The 25333-nt window shown below is 44.6% G+C and overlaps 2 protein-coding genes across 2 annotated transcripts in view; one reads left to right on the forward strand and one right to left on the reverse strand.

Moving 5' to 3' along the window:
* Positions 1-24058, forward strand: part of LOC134216153 (probable DNA replication complex GINS protein PSF2) — a 48809-nt gene extending 24751 nt beyond the window's left edge. The window contains exon 2 of the mRNA XM_062695121.1: positions 23606-24058. Within this exon, the coding sequence (XP_062551105.1) occupies positions 23606-23969 (364 nt within the window). The 3' untranslated portion in view covers positions 23970-24058. The remainder of the gene's footprint in view (positions 1-23605) is intronic.
* Positions 23964-24779, reverse strand: LOC134216154 (uncharacterized). The gene is made up of 2 exons (XM_062695122.1): positions 24615-24779; positions 23964-24344 (listed from the first exon to the last, which is right to left on the reverse strand). The coding sequence occupies exons 1-2, from the start codon at positions 24681-24683 to the stop codon at positions 24069-24071; spliced, it is 345 nt and encodes a 114-aa protein (XP_062551106.1). The 5' UTR covers positions 24684-24779; the 3' UTR covers positions 23964-24068.
* Positions 24780-25333: the final 554 nt, after the last annotated feature.

A 25333-nucleotide genomic window follows, 5' to 3' on the forward strand; every position in this document is an offset into this window, starting at 1 on the left:
CCTCCGGAAGTTCCTCCGGGAATTCCTCGGAAGTTCCTCCGGGAATTCCTCCGAAGTTCCTCCGGAATTCCTCCGGAAGTTCCTCCGGAAGTTCCTCCGAATTCCTCCGAATTCCTCCGGAAGTTCCTCCGAATTCCTCCGGAAGTTCCTCCGAATTCCTCCGAAGTTCCTCCGGGAATTCCTCCGAAGTTCCTCCGGGAATTCCTCCGAAGTTCCTCCGGGAATTCTTCCGGAAGTTCCTCCGAATTCCTCCGAATTCCTCCGAAAGTTCCTCCGGAAGTTCCTCCGAATTCCTCCGAAGTTCTTCCGAATTCCTCCGGAAGTTCCTCCGGGAATTCCTCCGGAAGTTCCTCCGGGAATTCCTCCGGAAGTTCCTCCGGGAATTCCTCCGTAAGTTCCTCCGGGAATTCCTCCGGAAGTTCCTCCGGGAATTCCTCTGAAAATCCCTACGAAAGTTCCTCCGGAAGTTCCTCCGGGAATTCCTCTGAAAATCCCTACGAAAGTTCCTCCGGGAATTCCTCCGGAAGTTCCTCCTAGAATTCCTCCGAAAGTTCCTCCGGGAATTCCTCCAGTTGTTCCTGCATGAATTCCTCCGGAAGTTCCTCCGGGAACTCCTCCGAAAGTTCCTCAAGGATTTCCGCCGGAGGTTCCTCCGAATTCCTCCGGAAGTTCCTCCGAATTCCTCCGGAAGTTCCTCCGAAATTCCTCCGGAAGTTCCTCCGGAATTCCTCCGGAAGTTCCTCGGGAATTCCTCCGAAGTTCCTCCGAATTCCTCCGAAGTTCCTCCGGGAATTCTTCCGGAAGTTCCTCCGAGAATTCCTCTGAAAATCCCTACGGGAATTCCTCTGAAAATCCCTACGAAAGTTCCTCCGGGAATTCCTCCGGAAATTCTTCCGGGAATTCCTCCGGAAGTTCCTCCGGGAATTCCTCCGGAAATTCCTCCGGGAATTCCTCCGGAAGTTCCTCCGGGAATTCCTCCGGAAGTTCCTCCGGGAATTCCTCCGGAAGTTCCTCCGGGAATTCCTCCGGGAATTCTTCCGGAAGTTCTTCCGGGAATTGCTCTGGAACTTCTTCCGGGAATTCCTCCGGAAGTTCCTTAATGAATTCCGGAAGTTCCTCTGGGAATTGCTCCGGAAGTTCCTCCGGGAATTCCTCCGGGAATTCCTCCGGAAGTTCCTCCGGAAGTTCCTCCGGGAATTCCTCCGGAAGTTCCTCCGCGAATTCCTCCGGAAGTTACTCCGGGAATTTCCTCGGAAGTTCCTCCGGGAATTCTGCCGGAAGTTCCTCCGGGATTTTATCGGGATTATCATGTGCAGTTTCAGTATGCAGATGTACGATTCAACTCATCTATATACATGCAACAATGAAGTCAATACCAAATTTTCAAAACGACTTATCTGCTTTTGTAAACAAACATTGAATCGTCGATTTGACGAAACTGATAGCACTCCCACGCAAACCAACACCACCAAAACGTATGTGAGGGTAACTGCTACCTGTTGATGGTGTTGGTTTGCGTGGGAGTGCGATCAGATTTGTCTAATCGACGATTGCATGTTCGTTTACAAAAGCAGATAAGTCGTTTTTAAAATTTGGTATTGAAGTACTCAAATCGTATAAATGTAGTTTGTATCGTAATTTGTAATGTTAAAGCTCTTGTCAATAATAAACTTTCAACTACATTATGATTGTCAGAATTGTGATGCTTTTTAAGAATTGCTAAGTAGCACCGATGGTAGGTGTTTGGGCTCGCCCCGCCGTACACACACTGTGTGGGGCGAGACAGCCCTGTTGTCTACCACTCTATATTATATGCTGTTTATGCCGTCTTGGTGTTGGTGACGAGCAAGCAGCCAAGCATCGTTCTCTCTCAATCAGAGTCCAACAGTGATCCGAGTAAGGCGATACCTTCACCGAGTGCAATAATGCGCAATGGGTGATTTCCTGGCGCAGCAGCAAGCTACACATTTGGCGACAGTGGCAGGTTTTACTGCTCATTTGTTGTTAGTATCAAGTGGAATAATGTTAAAACTAATGTGCCTGATAAAAATACTGCGTCATGGAAATCACCCACTGCGCATTCTCAGAAGAAAAGGTAAATTCCTGAACCAAGAAGGATGTTTGCTTTTTGCAGTGTTTACGTGGGGACCGGTGCTCTAAATTGGGAGAGACGCGGTTGCGTAAGTAAGTAAAACGGAGAAGATTTGAAATTGTTTGCGTGTCTTGAGTACCGCAATGGCGTGTTTGGAGGACCGCCAAGAAAAGATGAATTGTTTTGCGAGTTTTGAGGACCGCAATGGCGTGCTTGGAGGACCGCCAAGAAAAGATGAAATGTTTTGCGAGTTTTGAGGACCGCAATGGCGAGTTTGGAGGACCGCCAAGAAAAGATGAATTGTTTTGCGTGTTTTGAGGACCTCAATGGCGAATTTGGAGGACCGCCAAGTAAAGATGAAATGTTTTGCGAGTTTTGAGGACCGCAATGGCGTGTTTGGAGGACCGCCAGGAAAAGTTGAAATGACTGGCGAGTTTTGAGGATCGCAATAACGTGTTTAGAGGACCGCCAAATAAAGATGGAATGATTTGCGAGTTTTGAGGACCACAATGGCGTGTTTGGAGCACCGCCTAGTAAAGATGATTTTTTGCGGGTTTTGAGGGCCGCTATGACGTGTTGGGAAGACCACCAAGTAGAGATGAAATCATTTGCGTATGTTAAGAACTGCTGTGGCATGTTTGGAGAACCGCCAAGTGAATATGAAAGAATTTGCGTGTTTTAGTACCGCAATGGCGTGTTTAGTGAACAGCCAAGTAAAGATTAAATGACCTGCGTGTTTTGAAGACTGCCAGGCAAAGTAGAAATGATTAGCGTCGTCGAGTCAAGTACGAGACACTGAAGACGACCACACAGTTGTGGTCGAAATACGTATCTGCAAAGATATCGAAATAATTGGTGGAATTAAATGGAGTTACTTAACTCGTCTTGGACGGTTGAAGATTAGCGTGTTTTAAAGACCATAATGGCGTGCTTCTTAGGGATGCCTTATATGTTTCCCCATGGGGCTGTATGCTGCTAGAAGGCGATTTCTGGTCGATTGTATCAATAGTTGCGCACATAGTACAAAACAGCAACTTCACTATACTGGTCAAAAAAGCATAGAACCCAGGCCTACCAAGGCCAACCCAGTAGGCAGGGTGCTTCTTAGGGATGCCTTATATGTTTCCCCATGGGGCTGTATGCTGCTAGAAGGCGATTTCTGGTCGATTGTATCAATAGTAGCGCACATAGTACAAAACAGCAGCTTTCACTATACTGGTCAAAAACCCAGATTAATCCACCTAGCGGTGATAGTGCCTTTCTCGTTTCTTGTGAGTGAGTAATTTATTCGCACTTTTGGTATGAAAAAAAGTATTTTGGCCATAACTTCTGAGCCCATAGTCCGATCCGGCCAATTTTTAATAGGAAACAATGGGACATGATTCTGCGTCGAATGTTGCGAGTAAATCGGCCGAGAGTAAGTGCCTAAATAAAGAAAAAGAATTTTTCTTGTAAAAACTAGCCATAACTCCGAAGCCCATAGTCCGACTGAGCCGGTTTTCGATACGAAACAATGGGACAAGATTCCGCGTCGAATGCAACTTGTTTCGAGCAAATCGGTTGAGGATAAATGCTTAAGAAATGAAATGGTTAAGGATAAGTGCCTGAAAAATCAGTGAGATTATTTTGCGCACACACATACACACACAGACATCACTTTAATTCGTCGAGCTGAGTCGATCGGTATATAACACTAAGGCTCTACGGGCTTCCTATAAAAAGTTCGTTTTTGGAGCGAACATATAGCCTTTAAGTAGGGGAAGGTTTGGGATAAGTGCCCAAAAAGTGAGCTAGACTTTTTGCGCACACACACACATACACACACACACACACACACACACACATACACACACACATACACACACACGACCTTGCTGATCGCTCCTCCTCAGCAGGTTTAGTCATCAACGACAACAAAACCAAATCGTTGGATGTAAACACGGTGACTCCTTCCAGTTTCACAGTAGCCGGGCAACCAGTGGAGAATGTTGAAAGCTTCCAATATCTTGGTAGCCAAATGGCGTCAGACGGCGGTACCAAGATCGACATAGGCGCACGGATCAAGAAAGCAAGGGCTGCCTTTGCGAGTTTAAGAAATATCTGGAAAAACAGGCAGATAAGTGAACGCACCAAAATACGAATTTTCAACTCTAACGTGAAATCTGTGCTGTTATACGCTAGCGAAACATGGTGTGTATCAGTGGAGAACACTCAACGGCTGCAGGTGTTCATTAACAGATGCCTGCGGTATATAATTCGGGCCTGGTGGCCTCACAACTGGATCTCAAACAACGAGCTCCATCGTCGTTGTCACCAGAGGCCGATAACAACAGAAATTCGGGATCGGAAGTGGGGCTGGGTCGGCCACACTCTACGTAGGGCGGAAACGAAATCTGTAAGCAAGCATTAGACTGGAACCCAGCGAGACATCGCAGCAGAGGCAGACCCAGAGGCTCATGGCGGAGAAGCCTCAATAAAGAAATAAAAGAAGTCGACCGAAATCTAACCTGGCAACAGGTTAAAGCGATAGCCGGGCATCGCTCAGGATGGAGATCTTTCAAGTCGGCCCTTTGCACCACCGGAGGTGTACAGGATCCATAACATACACACACACATACACACACACATACACACACACAGACATCACTCCAATTCGTCGAGCTGAGTCGATCGGTATATAACACTATGGGTCTCCGGGCCTCCTATAAAAAGTTCGTTTTTGGAGCGAACATATAGCCTTTACGTATACTTTGTATACGAGAAAGGCAAAAAGTATTTTGGCCATAACTTCTAAGCCCATAGTCCGATCGGGTCAGTTTTCAATAGGAAACAATGGGACAGGATTCTGCGTCGAATGCAACTTGTTGCGAGCAAATCGGTTGAGGATAAGTGCCCAAAAAGTGAGCTAGACTTTTTAATGTGCTTTTTTATGAAAAAAAGTATTTTGGCCATAACTTCTAAGCCCATAGTCCGATCGGGTCAGTTTTCAATAGGAAACAATGGGACAGGATTCTGCGTCGAATGCAACTTGTTGCGAGCAAATCGGTTGAGGATAAGTGCTCAAAAAGTGAGCTAGACTTTTTAATGTGCTTTTATATGAAAAAAAGTATTTTGGCCATAACTTCTAAGCCCATAGTCCGATCGGGTCAATTTTCAATAGTAAACAATGGGACAGGATTCTGCGTCGAATGCAACTTGTTGCGAGCAAATCGGTTGAGAATAAGTGCCCAAAAAGTGAGCTAGACTTTTTAATGTGCTTTTTTATGAAAAAAAGTATTAAAAGTGAGCTAGACTTTTTAATGTGCTTTTTTATGAAAAAACCCAGATTAATCCACCTAGCAGTGATGGTGCCTTTCTCGCGCAAAAAGGTAATAAATGTAGCCTTTACGCTTACACCTAGATGATGTACAAGAAAGGCAAAACAGTTACACCGTCTAATGTTATGATAGAAAATTTACACTAGTAGACGACAGATGGCGCTGCCAAAAGTTTCTTGAATTCCTATGTTCGAATTTTGACTTTCGGACAATTTCATAGTACTATGAAACTCAACGAAGAGCATGCTTACGCCTAAATGCGCGCAACACGAGCATCTTTATAGTACGATGAAACTCGTAATGGGGGCAAGCCACGGATAAACACGGAGCAAGGAAACGGATAAAAAATATTCATAGATGCAAGGCATTTTTCAGAACACATTATTGTTCTATGTGATTATGTCTCATCACTATTTTAATATTATCTATTTTTTACAATTCGCAATTATTATGAAATTCAATAGTGATCAACAGCGTTTTAGTCTCTGCCGGATGCAACTTGTTGCAAGAAAATCGGTTAAGAGCTTCTATGTGAAAATTTGGCTAATGTTTTTTATGGCATTTTGTGCACACACACACACACACACATACACACACACACACGCACACACGGACAGACAGACATTTGTTCAGCTCATCGAGCTGAGTCGAATGGTATATAACACTATGGGTCTCCGGGACTTCTATCAAAAGTACGAATTTGGAGTGAAATGATAGCCTTTCGGTACAACTTAGTTGTACGAGAAAGGCAAAAAGTATTTTGGCCATAACTTCTAAGCCCATAGTCCGATCGGGTCAATTTTCAATAGGAAACAATGGGACAGGATTCTGCGTCGAATGCAACTTGTTGCGAGCAAATCGGTTGAGAATAAGTGCCCAAAAAGTGAGCTAGACTTTTTAATGTGCTTTTTTATGAAAAAAAAATTTTTGGCCATAACTTCTAAGCCCATAGTCCGATCGAGTCAGTTTTCAATAGGAAACAATGGGACAGGATTCTGCGTCGAATGCAACTTGTTGCGAGCAAAGCGGTTGAGGATAAGTGCCCAAAAAGTGAGCTAGACTTTTTAATGTGCTTTTTTATGAAAAAAAGTATTTTGGCCATAACTTCTAAGCCCATAGTCCGATCGGGTCAGTTTTCAATAGGAAACAATGGGACAGGATTCTGCGTCGAATGCAACTTGTTGCGAGCAAATCGGTTGAGAATAAGTGCCCAAAAAGTGAGCTAGACTTTTTAATGTGCTTTTTTATGAAAAAAAAAAGTATTTTGGCCATAACTTCTAAGCCCATAGTCCGATCGGGTCAATTTTCAATAGGAAACAATGGGACAGGATTCTGCGTCGAATGCAACTTGTTGCGAGCAAATCGGTTGAGAATAAGTGCCCAAAAAGTGAGCTAGACTTTTTAATGTGCTTTTTTATGAAAAAAAAGTATTTTGGCCATAACTTCTAAGCCCATAGTCCGATCGGGTCAATTTTCAATAGGAAACAATGGGACAGGATTCTGCGTCGAATGCAACTTGTTGCGAGCAAATCGGTTGAGAATAAGTGCCCAAAAAGTGAGCTAGACTTTTTAATGTGCTTTTTTATGAAAAAAAGTATTTTGGCCATAACTTCTAAGCCCATAGTCCGATCGAGTCAGTTTTCAATAGGAAACAATGGGACAGGATTCTGCGTCGAATGCAACTTGTTGCGAGCAAAGCGGTTGAGGATAAGTGCCCAAAAAGTGAGCTAGACTTTTTAATGTGCTTTTTTATGAAAAAAAGTATTTTGGCCATAACTTCTAAGCCCATAGTCCGATCGGGTCAATTTTCAATAGGAAACAATGGGACAGGATTCTGCGTCGAATGCAACTTGTTGCGAGCAAATCGGTTGAGAATAAGTGCCCAAAAAGTGAGCTAGACTTTTTAATGTGCTTTAATATGCAAAAAAGTATTTTGGCCATAACTTCTAAGCCCATAGTCCGATCGGGTCAATTTTCAATAGGAAACAATGGGACAGGATTCTGCGTCGAATGCTACTTGTTGCGAGCAAATCGGTTGAGGATAAGTGCCCAAAAAGTGAGCTAGACTTTTTTATATGAAAAAAGTATTTTGGCCATAACTTCTAAGCCCATAGTCCGATCGGGTAAATTTTCAATAGGAAACAATGGGACAGGATTCTGCGTCGAATGCAACTTATGTTGCGAGCAAATCGATTGAGGATAAGTGCCCAAAAGTGAGCTAGACTTTTGCGCACACACACATACACACATACACACACACATACACACACACATACACACACACAGACATCACTCCAATTCGTCGAGCTGAGTCGGTCGGTATATAACACTATGGGTCTCCGGGCCTCCTATAAAAAGTTTGTTTTTGGAGCGATCATATAGCCTTTACCGTATACTTAGTATACGAGAAAGGCAAAAAGCATAGAAGCCAGGCCTACCAAGACCAACCCAGTAGGCAGGATGCTTCTTAGGGATGCCTTATATGTTTCCCCATGGGGCTGTATGCTGCTAGAAGGCGATTTCTGGTCGATTGTATCAATAGTTGCGCACATAGTACAAAACAGCAACTTTCACTATACTGGTCAAAAAAGCATAGAACCCAGGCCTACCAAGACCAACCCAGTAGGCAGGGTGCTTCTTAGGGATGCCTTATATGTTTCCCCATGGGGCTGTATGCTGCTAGAAGGCGATTTCTGGTCGATTGTATCAATAGTAGCGCACATAGTACAAAACAGCAGCTTTCACTATAGTGGTCAAAAAGCATAGAACCCAGGCCTACCAAGACCAAACCCAGTAGGCAGGGTGCTTCTAGGAATGCCTATATGTTTCCCCATGGGGCCGTATGCTGCTAGAAGGCGCTTTCTCGTCGCTTGTATCTATAGTAGCGCACATAGTACTAAACAGCAACTTTCACTATACTGGTCAAAAAGCATAGAACCCAGGCCTACCAAGACCAACCCAGTAGGCAGGGTGCTTCTTAGGGATGCCTTATATGTTTCCCCATGGGGCTGTATGCTGCTAGAAGGCGATTTCTGGTCGATTGTATCAATAGTAGCGCACATAGTACAAAACAGCAACTTTCACTATACTGGTCAAAAAAGCATAGAACCCAGGCCTACCAAGACCAACCCAGTAGGCAGGGTGCTTCTTAGGGATGCCTTATATGTTTCCCCAAGGGGCTGTATGCTGCTAGAAGGCGATTTCTGGTCGATTGTATCAATAGTAGCGCACATAGTACAAAACAGCAACTTTCATTATAGTGGTCAAAAAAGCATAGAACCCAGGCCTACCAAGGCCAACCCAGTAGGCAGGGTGCTTCTTAGGGATGCCTTATATGTTTCCCCATGGGGCTGTATGCTGCTAGAAGGCGATTTCTGGTCGATTGTATCAATAGTAGCGCACATAGTACAAAACAGCAACTTTCACTATACTGGTCAAAAAAGCATAGAACCCAGGCCTACCAAGACCAACCCAGTAGGCAGGGTGCTTCTTAGGAATGCCTTATATGTTTTCCCATGGGGCTGTATGCTGCTAGAAGGCGATTTCTGGTCGATTGTATCAATAGTAGCGCACATAGTACAAAACAGCAACTTTCACTATACTGGTCAAAAGCATAGAACCCAGGCCTACCAAGACCAACCCAGTAGGCAGGGTGCTTCTTAGGGATGCCTTATATGTTTCCCCATGGGGCTGTATGCTGCTAGAAGGCGATTTCTGGTCGATTGTATCAATAGTAGCGCACATAGTACATAACAGCAACTTTCATTATAGTGGTAAAAGAAGCAGAGAACCCAGGTCTACCAAGGCGAACCGAGTAGGGAGGGGGACTCTTAGGAATGCCTTATATGTTTCCCCATGGGGCTGTATGCTGCTAGAAGGCGATTTCTGGTCGATTGTATCAATAGTAGCGCACATAGTACAAAACAGCAACTTTCACTATACTGGTCAAAAAGCATAGAACCCAGGCCTACCAAGACCAACCCAGTAGGCAGGGTGCTTCTTAGGAATGCCTTATATGTTTCCCCATGGGGCTGTATGCTGCTAGGGGTTGGGTTGAGAATCGGTTCGCATCGGTTGAGAATAAGTGCCCAAAAGTGAGCTAGACTTTTAATGTGTTTTTTATGAAAAAAGTATTTTGGCCATAACTTCTAAGCCCATAGTCCGATCGGGTCAGTTTTCAATAGGAAACAATAAGACAGGATTCTGCGTCGAATGCAACTTGTTGCGAGCAAATCGGTTGAGGATAAGTGCCCAAAAAGTGAGCTAGACTTTTTAATGTGCTTTTTTATGAAAAAAAGTATTTTGGCCATAACTTCTAAGCCCATAGTCCGATCGGGTCAATTTTCAATAGGAAACAATGGGACAGGATTCTGCGTCGAATGCAACTTGTTGCGAGCAAATCGGTTGAGGATAAGTGCCCAAAAAGTGAGCTAGACTTTTTAATGTGCTTTTTTATGAAAAAAAGTATTTTGGCCATAACTTCTAAGCCCATAGTCCGATCGGGTCAATTTTCAATAGGAAACAATGGGACAGGATTCTGCGTCGAATGCAACTTGTTGCGAGCAAATCGGTTGAGGATAAGTGCCCAAAAAGTGAGCTAGACTTTTTAATGTGCTTTTTTATGAAAAAAAAAGTATTTTGGCCATAACTTCTAAGCCCATAGTCCGATCGGGTCAATTTTCAATAGGAAACAATGGGACAGGATTCTGCGTCGAATGCAACTTGTTGCGAGCAAATCGGTTGAGGATAAGTGCCCAAAAAGTGAGCTAGACTTTTTGCGCACACACACATACACACACACATACACACACATACACACACACATACACACACAGACATCACTCCAATTCGTCGAGCTGAGTCGATCGGTATATAACACTATGGGTCTCCGGGCCTCCTATAAAAGTTCGTTTTGAGCGAACATATAGCCTTTACGTATACTTTGTATACGAGAAAGGCAAAAGCATAGAACCCAGGCCTACCAAGACCAACCCAGTAGGCAGGGTGCTTCTTAGGGATGCCTTATATGTTTCCCCATGGGGCTGTATGCTGCTAGAAGGCGATTTCTGGTCGATTGTATCAATAGTTGCGCACATAGTACAAAACAGCAACTTTCACTATACTGGTCAAAAAAGCATAGAACCCAGGCCTACCAAGACCAACCCAGTAGGCAGGGTGCTTCTTAGGGATGCCTTATATGTTTCCCCATGGGGCTGTATGCTGCTAGAAGGCGATTTCTGGTCGATTGTATCAATAGTAGCGCACATAGTACAAAACAGCAGCTTTCACTATAGTGGTCAAAAAAGCATAGAACCCAGGCCTACCAAGACCAACCCAGTAGGCAGGGTGCTTCTTAGGAATGCCTTATATGTTTCCCCATGGGGCTGTATGCTGCTAGAAGGCGATTTCTGGTCGATTGTATCTATAGTAGCGCACATAGTACTAAACAGCAACTTTCACTATACTGGTCAAAAAAGCATAGAAGCCAGGCCTACCAAGACCAACCCAGTAGGCAGGGTGCTTCTTAGGGATGCCTTATATGTTTCCCCAAGGGGCTGTATGCTGCTAGAAGGCGATTTCTGGTCGATTGTATCAATAGTAGCGCACATAGTACAAAACAGCAACTTTCACTATACTGGTCAAAAAAGCATAGAACCCAGGCCTACCAAGACCAACCCAGTAGGCAGGGTGCTTCTTAGGGATGCCTTATATGTTTCCCCAAGGGGCTGTATGCTGCTAGAAGGCGATTTCTGGTCGATTGTATCAATAGTAGCGCACATAGTACAAAACAGCAACTTTCATTATAGTGGTCAAAAAAGCATAGAACCCAGGTCTACCAAGGCCAACCCAGTAGGCAGGGTGCTTCTTAGGGATGCCTTATATGTTTCCCCATGGGGCTGTATGCTGCTAGAAGGCGATTTCTGGTCGATTGTATCAATAGTAGCGCACATAGTACAAAACAGCAACTTTCACTATAGTGGTCAAAAAAGCATAGAACCCAGGCCTACCAAGACCAACCCAGTAGGCAGGGTGCTTCTTAGGAATGCCTTATATGTTTTCCCATGGGGCTGTATGCTGCTAGAAGGCGATTTCTGGTCGATTGTATCAATAGTAGCGCACATAGTACAAAACAGCAACTTTCACTATACTGGTCAAAAAAGCATAGAACCCAGGCCTACCAAGACCAACCCAGTAGGCAGGGTGCTTCTTAGGGATGCCTTATATGTTTCCCCATGGGGCTGTATGCTGCTAGAAGGCGATTTCTGGTCGATTGTATCAATAGTAGCGCACATAGTACAAAACAGCAACTTTCATTATAGTGGTCAAAAAAGCATAGAACCCAGGTCTACCAAGGCCAACCCAGTAGGCAGGGTGCTTCTTAGGGATGCCTTATATGTTTCCCCATGGGGCTGTATGCTGCTAGAAGGCGATTTCTGGTCGATTGTATCAATAGTAGCGCACATAGTACAAAACAGCAACTTTCACTATACTGGTCAAAAAAGCATAGAACCCAGGCCTACCAAGACCAACCCAGTAGGCAGGGTGCTTCTTAGGAATGCCTTATATGTTTCCCCATGGGGCTGTATGCTGCTAGAAGGCGATTTCTGGTCGATTGTATCAATAGTAGCGCACATAGTACAAAACAGCAACTTTCACTATACTGGTCAAAAAGCATAGAACCCAGGCCTACCAAGGCCAACCCAGTAGGCAGGGTGCTTCTTAGGGATGCCTTATATGTTTCCCCAAGGGGCTGTATGCTGCTAGAAGGCGATTTCTGGTCGATTGTATCAATAGTAGCGCACATAGTACAAAACAGCAACTTTCACTATACTGGTCAAAAAGCATAGAACCCAGGCCTACCAAGGCCAACCCAGGAGGCAGGGTGCTTCTTAGGGAGGCCTTATATTTTTCCCCATGGGGCTGTATTCTGCTAGAAGGCGATTTCTGGTCGTTTGTATCATTAGGAGCGCACATCGTACAAAACAGCAACTTTCATTATAGTGGTCAAAAGAGAAAAGAACCCAGGACTACCAAGGCCAACCCAGTAGGCAGGGTGCTTCTTAGGGATGCCTTATATGTTTCCCCATGGGGCTGTATGCTGCTAGAAGGCGATTTCTGGTCGATTGTATCAATAGTAGCGCACATAGTACAAAACAGCAACTTTCACTATACTGGTCAAAAATCATAGAACCCAGGCCTACCAAGACCAACCCAGTAGGCAGGGTGCTTCTTAGGAATGCCTTATATGTTTCCCCATGGGGCTGTATGCTGCTAGAAGGCGATTTCTGGTCGATTGTATCAATAGTAGCGCACATAGTACAAAACAGCAACTTCACTATACTGGTCAAAAAAGCATAGAACCCAGGCCTACCAAGACCAACCCAGTAGGCAGGGTGCTTCTTAGGGATGCCTTATATCGATGGTCGATTGTATCAATAGTAGCGCACATAGTACAAAACAGCAACTTTCACTATAGTGGTCAATAAAGCATAGATCCCAGGCCTCCCCAGCCCACGCCAGCAGCCAGGGTGCCTCTTAGGGAGGCCAAAAGAGCATAGAACCCAGGCCTACCAAGACCAACCCAGTAGGCAGGGTGCTTCTTAGGGATGCCTTATATGTTTCCCCATGGGGCTGTATGCTGCTAGAAGGCGATTTCTGGTCGATTGTATCAATAGTTGCGCACATAGTACAAAACAGCAACTTCACTATACTGGTCAAAAAGCATAGAAGCCAGGCCTACCAAGACCAGCCCAGTAGGCAGGGTGCTTCTTAGGGATGCCTATATGATTCCCCATGGGGCTGTATACTGCTAGAAGGCGATTTCTGGTCGATTGTATCAATAGTAGCGCACATAGTACAAAACAGCAGCTTTCACTACAGTGGTCAAACAAGCATAGAACCCAGGCCTACCAAGACCAACCCAGTAGGCAGGGTGCTTCTTAGGGATGCCTTATATGTTTCCCCAAGGGGCTGTATGCTGCTAGAAGGCGATTTCTGGTCGATTGTATCAATAGTAGCGCACATAGTACAAAACAGCAACTTTCATTATAGTGGTCAAAAAAGCATAGAACCCAGGCCTACCAAGGCCAACCCAGTAGGCAGAGTGCTTCTTAGGGATGCCTTATATGTTTCCCCAAGGGGCTGTATGCTGCTAGAAGGCGATTTCTGGTCGATTGTATCAATAGTAGCACACATAGTACAAAACAGCAACTTTCACTATACTGGTCAAAAAAGCATAGAACCCAGGCCTACCAAGACCAACCCAGTAGGCAGGGTGCTTCTTAGGGATGCCTTATATGTTTCCCCATGGGGCTGTATGCTGCTAGAAGGCGATTTCTGGTCGATTGTATCAATAGTTGCGCACATAGTACAAAACAGCAACTTCACTATACTGGTCAAAAAAGCATAGAAGCCAGGCCTACCAAGACCAACCCAGTAGGCAGGGTGCTTCTTAGGGATGCCTTATATGTTTCCCCAAGGGGCTGTATGCTGCTAGAAGGCGATTTCTGGTCGATTGTATCAATAGTAGCGCACATAGTACAAAACAGCAACTTTCATTATAGTGGTCAAAAAAGCATAGAACCCAGGCCTACCAAGGCCAACCCAGTAGGCAGGGTGCTTCTTAGGGATGCCTTATATGTTTCCCCATGGGGCTGTATGCTGCTAGAAGGCGATTTCTGGTCGATTGTATCAATAGTAGCGCACATAGTACAAAACAGCAACTTTCACTATAGTGGTCAAAAAAGCATAGAACCCAGGCCTACCAAGACCAACCCAGTAGGCAGGGTGCTACTTAGGGATGCCTTATATGTTTCTCCAAGGGGCTGTATGCTGCTAGAAGGCGATTTCTGGTCGATTGTATCAATAGTTGCGCACATAGTACAAAACAGCAACTTCACTATACTGGTCAAAAAAGCATAGAAGCCAGGCCTACCAAGACCAACCCAGTAGGCAGGGTGCTTCTTAGGGATGCCTTATATGTTTCCCCATGGGGCTGTATGCTGCTAGAAGGCGATTTCTGATCGATTGTATCAATAGTAGCGTACATAGTACAAAACAGCAACTTTCACTATACTGGTCAAAAAAGCATAGAACCCAGGCCTACCAAGACCAACCAAGTAGGCAGGGTGCTTCTTAGGGATGCCTTATATGATTCCCCATGGGGCTGTATGCTGCTAGAAGGCGATTTCTGGTCGATTGTATCAATAGTTGCGCACATAGTACAAAACAGCAACTTCACTATACTGGTCAAAAAAGCATAGAACCCAGGCCTACCAAGACCAACCCAGTAGGCAGGGTGCTTCTTAAGGATGCCTTATATGTTTCCCCATGGGGCTGTATGCTGCTAGAAGGCGATTTCTGGTCGATTGTATCAATAGTAGCGCACATAGTACAAAACAGCAACTTTCACTATTCTGGTCAAAAAAGCATAGAACCCAGGCCTACCAAGACCAACCCAGTAGGCAGGGTGCTTCTTAGGGATGCCTTATATGATTCCTCATGGGGCTGTATGCTGCTAGAAGGGGATTTCTGGTCGATTGTATCAAAAGTTGCCCACATAGTACAAAACAGCAACTTTCACTATACTGGTCAAAAAAGCATAGAAGCCAGGCCTACCAAGACCAACCAAGTAGGCAGGGTGCTTCTTAGGGATGCCTTATATGTTTCCCCATGGGGCTGTATGCTGCTAGAAGGCGATTTCTGGTCGATTGTATCAATAGTTGCGCACATAGTACAAAACAGCAACTTTCACCGGAGTGGCGAAGAGAGCATAGAACCCAGGCCTACCAAGACCAACCCAGTAGGCAGGGTGCTTCTTAGGGATGCCTTATATGTTTCCCCATGGGGCTGTATGCTGCTAGAAGGCGATTTCTGGTCGATTGTATCAATAGTTGCGCACATAGTACAAAACAGCAACTTCAATATACTGGTCAAAAAGCATAGAACCCAGGCCTACCAAGACCAACCCAGTAGGCAGGGTGCTTCTTAGGGATGCCTTATATGATTCCTCATGGGGCTGTATGCTGCTAGAAGGGGATTTCTGGTCGATTGTATCAATAGTTGCCCACATAGTACAAAACAGCAACTTTCACTATTCTGGTCAAAAAAGCATAGAAGCCAGGCCTACCAAGACCAACCCAGTAGACAGGGTGCTTCTTAGGGATGCCTTATATGTTTCTCCAAGGGGCTGTATGCTGCTAGAAGGCGATTTCTGGTCGATTGTATCAATAGTTGCGCACATAGTACAAAACAGCAACTTTCACTATAGTGGTCAAAAAAGCATAGAACCCAGGCCTACCAAGACCAACCAAGTAGGCAGGGTGCTTCTTAGGGATGCCTTATATGATTCCCCATGGGGCTGTATGCTGCTAGAAGGCGATTTCTGGTCGATTGTATCAATAGTTGCGCACATAGTACAAAACAGCAACTTTCACTATAGTGGTCAAAAAAGCATAGAACCCAGGCCTACCAAGACCAACCCAGTAGGCAGGGTGCTTCTTAGGGATGCCTTATATGTTTCCCCAAGGGGCTGTATGCTGCTAGAAGGCGATTTCTGGTCGATTGTATCAATAGTAGCGCACATAGTACAAAACAGCAACTTTCACTATACTGGTCAAAAAAGCATAGAAGCCAGGCCTACCAAGACCAACCAAGTAGGCAGGGTGCTTCTTAGGGATGCCTTATATGTTTCCCTATGGAACTGTATGCTGCTAGAAGGCGATTTCTGGTCGATTGTATCAATAGTAGCGCACATAGTACAAAACAGCAACTTTCACTATACTGGTCAAAAAAGCATAGAAGCCAGGCCTACCAAGACCAACCCAGTAGGCAGGGTGCTTCTTAGGGATGCCTTATATGTTTCCCCATGGGGCTGTATGCTGCTAGAAGGCGATTTCTGATCGATTGTATCAATAGTAGCGTACATAGTACAAAACAGCAACTTCACTATACTGGTCAAAAAAGCATAGAAGCCAGGCCTACCAAGACCAACCCAGTAGGCAGGGTGCTTCTTAGGGATGCCTTATATGTTTCCCCATGGGGCTGTATGCTGCTAGAAGGCGATTTCTGGTCGATTGTATCAATAGTAGTGTTCATAGTACAAAGCAGCAATCGTGATTATCGTGGTCACACAAGCCGAGGCCCCTGGGCTCCCAAGACCAACCCAGTAGGCAGGGTGCTTCTTAGGGATGCCTTATATGATTCCCCATGGGGCTGTATGCTGCTAGAAGGCGATTTCTGGTCGATTGTATCAATAGTCGCGCACATAGTACAAAGCAGCAACCTCACTATAGCGGTCAAAAAGGCATAGAAGCCCGGCCTACCAAGACCAACCCAGTAGGCAGGGTGCTTCTTAGGGATGCCTTATATGTTTCCCCATAGGGCTGTATGCTGCTAGAAGGCGATTTCTGATCGATTGTATCAATAGTAGCGTACATAGTACAAAACAGCAACTTCACTATACTGGTCAAAAGCATAGAAGCCAGGCCTACCAAGACCAACCCAGTAGGCAGGGTGCTTCTTAGGGATGCCTTATATGTTTCCCCATGGGGCTGTATGCTGCTAGAAGGCGATTTCTGATCGATTGTATCAATAGTAGCGTACATAGTACAAAACAGCAACTTCACTATACTGGTCAAAAAAGCATAGAAGCCAGGCCTACCAAGACCAACCCAGTAGGCAGGGTGCTTCTTAGGGATGCCTTATATGATTCCCCATGGGGCTGTATGCTGCTAGAAGGCGATTTCTGGTCGATTGTATCAATAGTAGCGCACATAGTACAAAACAGCAATTTTCACTATAGTGGTCAAAAAAACATAGAACCCAAGCCTACCAAGACCAACCCAGTAGGCAGGGTGCTTCTTAGGGATGCCTTATATGATTCCCCATGGGGCTGTATGCTGCTAGAAGGCGATTTCTGGTCGATTGTATCAATAGTAGCGCACATAGTACAAAACAGCAACTTCACTATACTGGTCAAAAAAGCATAGAAGCCAGGCCTACCAAGACCAACCCAGTAGGCAGGGTGCTTCTTAGGGATGCCTTATATGTTTCCCCATGGGGCTGTATGCTGCTAGAAGGCGATTTCTGATCGATTGTATCAATAGTAGCGTACATAGTACAAAACAGCAACTTCACTATACTGGTCAAAAAAGCATAGAAGCCAGGCCTACCAAGACCAACCCAGTAGGCAGGGTGCTTCTTAGGGATGCCTTATATGATTCCCCATGGGGCTGTATGCTGCTAGAAGGCGATTTCTGGTCGATTGTATCAATAGTAGCGCACATAGTACAAAACAGCAACTTCACTATACTGGTCAAAAAAGCATAGAACCCAGGCCTACCAAGACCAACCCAGTAGGCAGGGTGCTTCTTAGGGATGCCTTATATGTTTCCCCATGGGGCTGTATGCTGCTAGAAGGCGATTTCTGATCGATTGTATCAATAGTAGCGTACATAGTACAAAACAGCAACTTCACTATACTGGTCAAAAAAGCATAGAAGCCAGGCCTACCAAGACCAACCCAGTAGGCAGGGTGCTTCTTAGGGATGCCTTATATGATTCCCCATGGGGCTGTATGCTGCTAGAAGGCGATTTCTGGTCGATTGTACCAATAGTAGCGCACATAGTACAAAACAGCAACTTCACTATACTGGTCAAAAAAGCATAGAACCCAGGCCTACCAAGACCAACCCAGTAGGCAGGGTGCTTCTTAGGGATGCCTTATATGTTTCCCCATGGGGCTGTATGCTGCTAGAAGGCGATTTCTGATCGATTGTATCAACAGTAGCGTACATAGTACAAAACAGCAACTTCACTATACTGGTCAAAAAAGCATAGAAGCCAGGCCTACCAAGACCAACCCAGTAGGCAGGGTGCTTCTTAGGGATGCCTTATATGATTCCCCATGGGGCTGTATGCTGCTAGAAGGCGATTTCTGGTCGATTGTATCAATAGTAGCGCACATAGTACAAAACAGCAACTTTCACTATAGTGGTCAAAAAAGCATAGAAGCCAGGCCTACCAAGACCAACCCAGTAGGCAGGGTGCTACTTAGGGATGCCTTATATGTTTCTCCAAGGGGCTGTATGCTGCTAGAAGGCGATTTCTGGTCGATTGTATCAATAGTTGCGCACATAGTACAAAACATCAACTTCACTATACTGGTCAAAAAAGCATAGAAGCCAGGCCTACCAAGACCAACCCAGTAGGCAGGGTGCTTCTTAGGGATGCCTTATATGTTTCCCCATGGGGCTGTATGCTGCTAGAAGGCGATTTCTGATCGATTGTATCAATAGTAGCGTACATAGTACAAAACAGCAACTTTCACTATACTGGTCAAAAAAGCATAGAAGCCAGGCCTACCAAGACCAACCAAGTAGGCAGGGTGCTTCTTAGGGATGCCTTATATGATTCCCCATGGGGCTGTATGCTGCTAGAAGGCGATTTCTGGTCGATTGTATCAATAGTTGCGCACATAGTACAAAACAGCAACTTCACTATACTGGTCAAAAAAGCATAGAACCCAGGCCTACCAAGACCAACCCAGTAGGCAGGGTGCTTCTTAAGGATGCCTTATATGATTCCCCATGGTGCTGTATGCTGCTAGAAGGCGATTTCTGGTCGATTGTATCAATAGTAGCGCACATAGTACAAAACAGCAACTTCACTATACTGGTCAAAAAAGCATAGAACCCAGGCCTACCAAGACCAACCCAGTAGGCAGGGTGCTTCTTAGGGATGCCTTATATGTTTCCCCATGGGGCTGTATGCTGCTAGAAGGCGATTTCTGATCGATTGTATCAACAGTAGCGTACATAGTACAAAACAGCAACTTCACTATACTGGTCAAAAAGCATAGAAGCCAGGCCTACCAAGACCAACCCAGTAGGCAGGGTGCTTCTTAGGGATGCCTTATATGATTCCCCATGGGGCTGTATGCTGCTAGAAGGCGATTTCTGGTCGATTGTATCAACAGTAGCGTACATAGTACAAAACAGCCACTTTCACTATACTGGTCAAAAAGCATAGAACCCAGGCCTACCAAGACCAACCAAGTAGGCAGGGTGCTTCTTAGGATGCCTTATATGATTCCCCATGGGGCTGTATGCTGCTAGAAGGCGATTTCTGGTCGATTGTATCAATAGTTGCGCACATAGTACAAAACAGCAACTTCACTATACTGGTCAAAAAAGCATAGAACCCAGGCCTACCAAGACCAACCCAGTAGGCAGGGTGCTTCTTAAGGATGCCTTATATGATTCCCCATGGTGCTGTATGCTGCTAGAAGGCGATTTCTGGTCGATTGTATCAATAGTTGCGCACATAGTACAAAACAGCAACTTTCACTATACTGGTCAAAAAAGCATAGAACCCAGGCCTACCAAGACCAACCAAGTAGGCAGGGTGCTTCTTAGGGATGCCTTATATGATTCCCCATGGGGCTGTATGCTGCTAGAAGGCGATTTCTGGTCGATTGTATCAATAGTTGCGCACATAGTACAAAACAGCAACTTTCACTATACTGGTCAAAAAAGCATAGAAGCCAGGCCTACCAAGACCAACCCAGTAGACAGGGTGCTTCTTAGGGATGCCTTATATGTTTCTCCAAGGGGCTGTATGCTGCTAGAAGGCGATTTCTGGTCGATTGTATCAATAGTTGCGCACATAGTACAAAACAGCAACTTTCACTATAGTGGTCAAAAAAGCATAGAACCCAGGCCTACCAAGACCAACCAAGTAGGCAGGGTGCTTCTTAGGGATGCCTTATATGATTCCCCATGGGGCTGTATGCTGCTAGAAGGCGATTTCTGGTCGATTGTATCAATAGTTGCGCACATAGTACAAAACAGCAACTTCACTATACTGGTCAAAAAAGCATAGAACCCAGGCCTACCAAGACCAACCCAGTAGGCAGGGTGCTTCTTAGGGATGCCTTATATGTTTCCCCATGGGGCTGTATGCTGCTCGAAGGCGATGTCTGATCGGTCGTACCAACAGGACCGTGCATAGTACAAAACAGCAACTTCACTATACTGGTCAAAAAAGCATAGAAGCCAGGCCTACCAAGACCAACCCAGTAGGCAGGGTGCTTCTTAGGGATGCCTTATATGATTCCCCATGGGGCTGTATGCTGCTAGAAGGCGATTTCTGGTCGATTGTATCAATAGTAGCGCACATAGTACAAAACAGCAACTTTCACTATAGTGGTCAAAAAAGCATAGAAGCCAGGCCTACCAAGACCAACCCAGTAGGCAGGGTGCTACTTAGGGATGCCTTATATGTTTCTCCAAGGGGCTGTATGCTGCTAGAAGGCGATTTCTGGACGACTGTATCAATAGTTGCGCACACAGTACAAAACATCAACTTCACTATACTGGTCAAAAGCATAGAAGCCAGGCCTACCAAGACCAACCCAGTAGGCAGGGTGCTTCTTAGGGATGCCTTATATGTTTCCCCATGGGGCTGTATGCTGCTAGAAGGCGATTTCTGATCGATTGTATCAATAGTAGCGTACATAGTACAAAACAGCCACTTTCACTATACTGGTCAAAAAGCATAGAACCCAGGCCTACCAAGACCAACCAAGTAGGCAGGGTGCTTCTTAGGATGTCTTATATGATTCCCCATGGGGCTGTATGCTGCTAGAAGGCGATTTCTGGTCGATTGTATCAATAGTTGCGCACATAGTACAAAACAGCAACTTCACTATACTGGTCAAAAAGCATAGAACCCAGGCCTACCAAGACCAACCCAGTAGGCAGGGTGCTTCTTAGGATGCCTTATATGATTCCCCATGGTGCTGTATGCTGCTAGAAGGCGATTTCTGGTCGATTGTATCAATAGTTGCGCACATAGTACAAAACAGCAACTTTCACTATACTGGTCAAAAAGCATAGAACCCAGGCCTACCAAGACCAACCAAGTAGGCAGGGTGCTTCTTAGGGATGCCTTTATATGATTCCCCATGGGGCTGTATGCTGCTAGAAGGCGATTTCTGGTCGATTGTATCAATAGTTGCGCACATAGTACAAAACAGCAACTTTCACTATACTGGTCAAAAAGCATAGAAGCCAGGCCTACCAAGACCAACCCAGTAGACAGGGTGCTTCTTAGGGATGCCTTATATGTTTCTCCAAGGGGCTGTATGCTGCTAGAAGGCGATTTCTGGTCGATTGTATCAATAGTTGCGCACATAGTACAAAACAGCAACTTTCACTATAGTGGTCAAAAAAGCATAGAACCCAGGCCTACCAAGACCAACCAAGTAGGCAGGGTGCTTCTTAGGGATGCCTTATATGATTCCCCATGGGGCTGTATGCTGCTAGAAGGCGATTTCTGGTCGATTGTATCAATAGTTGCGCACATAGTACAAAACAGCAACTTCACTATACTGGTCAAAAAAGCATAGAACCCAGGCCTACCAAGACCAACCCAGTAGGCAGGGTGCTTCTTAAGGATGCCTTATATGATTCCCCATGGTGCTGTATGCTGCTAGAAGGCGATTTCTGGTCGATTGTATCAATAGTTGCGCACATAGTACAAAACAGCAACTTTCACTATACTGGTCAAAAAGCATAGAAGCCAGGCCTACCAAGACCAACCCAGTAGGCAGGGTGCTTCTTAAGGATGCCTTATATGATTCCCCATGGTGCTGTATGCTGCTAGAAGGCGATTTCTGGTCGATTGTATCAATAGTAGCGTACATAGTACAAAACAGCAACTTTCACTATACTGGTCAAAAAAGCATAGAACCCAGGCCTACCAAGACCAACCAAGTAGGCAGGGTGCTTCTTAGGGATGCCTTATATGTTTCCCCAAGGGGCTGTATGCTGCTAGAAGGCGATTTCTGGTCGATTGTATCAATAGTTGCGCACATAGTACAAAACAGCAACTTTCACTATACTGGTCAAAAAAGCATAGAACCCAGGCCTACCAAGACCAACCCAGTAGGCAGGGTGCTTCTTAGGGATGCCTTATATGATTCCAAATGGGACTGTATGCTGCTAGAAGGCGATTTCTGGTCGATTGTATCAATAGTTGCGCACATAGTACAAAACAGCAACTTCACTATACTGGTCAAAAAAGCATAGAAGCCAGGCCTACCAAGACCAACCCAGTAGGCAGGGTGCTTCTTAGGGATGCCTTATATGTTTCTCCATGGGACTGTATGCTGCTAGAAGGCGATTTCTGGTCGATTGTATCAATAGTTGCCCACATAGTACAAAACAGCAACTTTCACTATACTGGTCAAAAAAGCATAGAAGCCAGGCCTACCAAGACCAACCAAGTAGGCAGGGTGCTTCTCAAGGATGCCTTATACGTTTCCCAACTGGGCTGTATGCTGCTAGAAGGCTATACACTGTTTTGATCATATTTGCGCGAGCAAATTCAAGTGCGCGAGTATAATATGACTTGCATGCAAGATGCTCGCGCCGATATTTCTTGCAAATAGGTGCCCCTCAATATTTCTACGCCCATTGTGCTTGCGCGGTCCAACTGCTCGCGCATTTAACTCGGCTGTTTATGATCAAGTAAATGTTAGATGTGATCTAAACATCGGCACATTAAGCTACCGATTACATTATCTCTAAAGTATACAGCTGAGTAATTCAAATGATTATAAAAGAGTAAAATTAAAAACTATCATTCATATGTTAGAAGTATACTCAATTAGGTTGGAAACCGGAATAGGGGACTAGCGAAGTTGGATTTTTTTGCAATCCGTACGTTAAACCTAGCTTCGCTAGTGGCGCGCTATTCTAATTAAGACCTAAGGCGAAGCTAGGTTTAACGTACGGATTGCGAGAAAAATCCAACTTCGATAGTCATCCATTCCGGTTTTCAACTTGACTAGCGATACCTTAAATAAGTACATATGTACTCGAGACGAGCCAGCCTTGGGCTGAAAGTGTCGCTAATAAAGGCAAAAAAAAGTATGTACCGTCATCGGGTTGGGAATGGATTAGCTACCAAGAATGCTTGTAGAATAAGATTGAATGTATCTGACGGCAAGAAAACTAAATTGTATGAGACTTTTGAACCATTTTGTTATGCCGGTGAATGCGTAGACCCATTCTCATCTCTTATACTCATAGTGTCCCCGATGACGGTACTGAAAGCTTGTCGTCATAATTGATCTATTTGCAATAAACCAAAACAGCACATTTTGATTAACGCCAATTTTATGTTTCAGAAATTTTACAAAAATGCCCAGCGAACACTACATGGTTGAAGCGAAACTGATTCTCAACACAGCTCCTGAAGACGTTCCACAGTCGGATGAAATAAAAACGCTCATCAAAGATATTTGGGACATTCGTTGTGCCAAGCTGCGAACAACTACCGATATGTACCTTAAGGGCGAAGCTGAGCTGGTGAAGCTGGACAATATTACTATAGTGGAGCTGAACACCATTCGGCCGTTCCTGCCGCATGCGATGGATATGCTGATGCGGATTTTGAATGCGAAACAAGGGCCCACCCAAAATTTTTCTATTCACAATCAGTCCGTAATGATGAGTAGCATGACCGGGTCACACTCGCGTTACGCATCGTAGTGATAAGTAGAATGTGTATTTCCAAAATATAAGGTAATTATTTAAAATTAGAGTTTAAAATTAAAATTAGATTGTTTTTACTAATTATACATCATTCTATCATTCTTGTATCACATTATCCTCATCGTTGTCATCGTAGGTAGTATCCTCGAATGGTATTAAGCTTTCTTTTCCGTCTTCTTCAGGCGCAAAAGTTGTAGACGAACTCTCCACGATCTCCAACCAAGTTGTGTTGACCCACAATGGAGGTACCAGCATAGTTCGAACCCTTGGCTGCATAGTCGGAATATGAGGGGTAACTACGGGTCCGTAATCCTTAACAGGAAATGTGCAACCTTTTTTATCGCATATAACATCACTGGCGGTCGTTTTTGTCTGCAAGAAACATTGTGGAAAATTTTGTATTCGCCGCGTTTGTACAATAGTTCTGTTGATTGAGCAGCTTGAAGTAGTTCAAACTTAAATTTTCCCATTCTGCTCGTTTTTATTTGTTGACGATCAAAGAACGAGCAGGATGGAAGAGCTACTTCAACCTGCTCATTACACAGCGACAGCACTAATCTGTGTTTCTTGAAAACGACTTCCGAATTCGGCTCAGTGAAACCCTGAATATTTAGAACTTTAATTAAACAAAATTTATCTTACCGCTGGTGCGCACAAAATGGCTGCAACTAAAATGCCTAAGACGAGGACAACTATTGAACACGACTTCATCTTCCAACTCCTGATGCTAGATTGTGGAATGAAAAAGTAGAGCCTGTATGGTTATTTATATATGTACTACTACTATCTGATTGACCTAAACAGCAAAAATCAATCAATGGATTTGAGTCATGAATGCAAAATATTACGCGCTGTCAGTGCATAAATGCAATTGCTTTACAAATGAGATAACCTTTCAGCGGGAGCAAGCCTCCTAAAATGCTATTATATAGGAAGTAGGGTAGAACTATCAACTTTAGTAGGCTTGATGTACCAGCCGTGGTAAAAGCAATTATGGGATTCATGGAGCTATTTGTGGCCTACAGCGTGTCTTCAACAGAGTCGCATCCCTATTCGATTTCCACGTCACACGGAGAATTTTTTTTAACTTATTACCTTATTATTTTAACTTATTAACTTATTATAAGAAGATTTTCATCGTTCTTCGCAGATACAGACAGACGAAAACAATGACAATGCTTGTTGAAATGTGTTACTGTTCCCTTTTGGTGCGGTTTGGAAGAGCGCCGACCATATTATAATTGTAAAAATAAATTTGTTTTACTATGATTAATGAGATGAGTGAAGTTCAACGCTTTGTACAATGTTATGGAAATGCTAATATCATCTTCCAAACTTAGACGTACATGTTCATGATAGAA

Source organism: Armigeres subalbatus, chromosome 2, assembly GCF_024139115.2.
Source record: "Armigeres subalbatus isolate Guangzhou_Male chromosome 2, GZ_Asu_2, whole genome shotgun sequence".
Taxonomy (NCBI): domain Eukaryota; kingdom Metazoa; phylum Arthropoda; class Insecta; order Diptera; family Culicidae; genus Armigeres; species Armigeres subalbatus.

What these genes read in the sequence shown, in the direction of transcription:
- LOC134216154 (XM_062695122.1), bottom strand. Translation starts at nt 24,683, where the DNA reads ATGAAGTCGTGTTCAATAGTTGTCCTCGTCTTAGGCATTTTAGTTGCA. An exon ending in CCATTTTGTGCGCACCAGCG is followed by an intron (nt 24,345 to 24,614) that starts GTAAGATAAATT and finishes TGTTTCTTGCAG; the next exon opens with ACAAAAACGACCGCCAGTGA.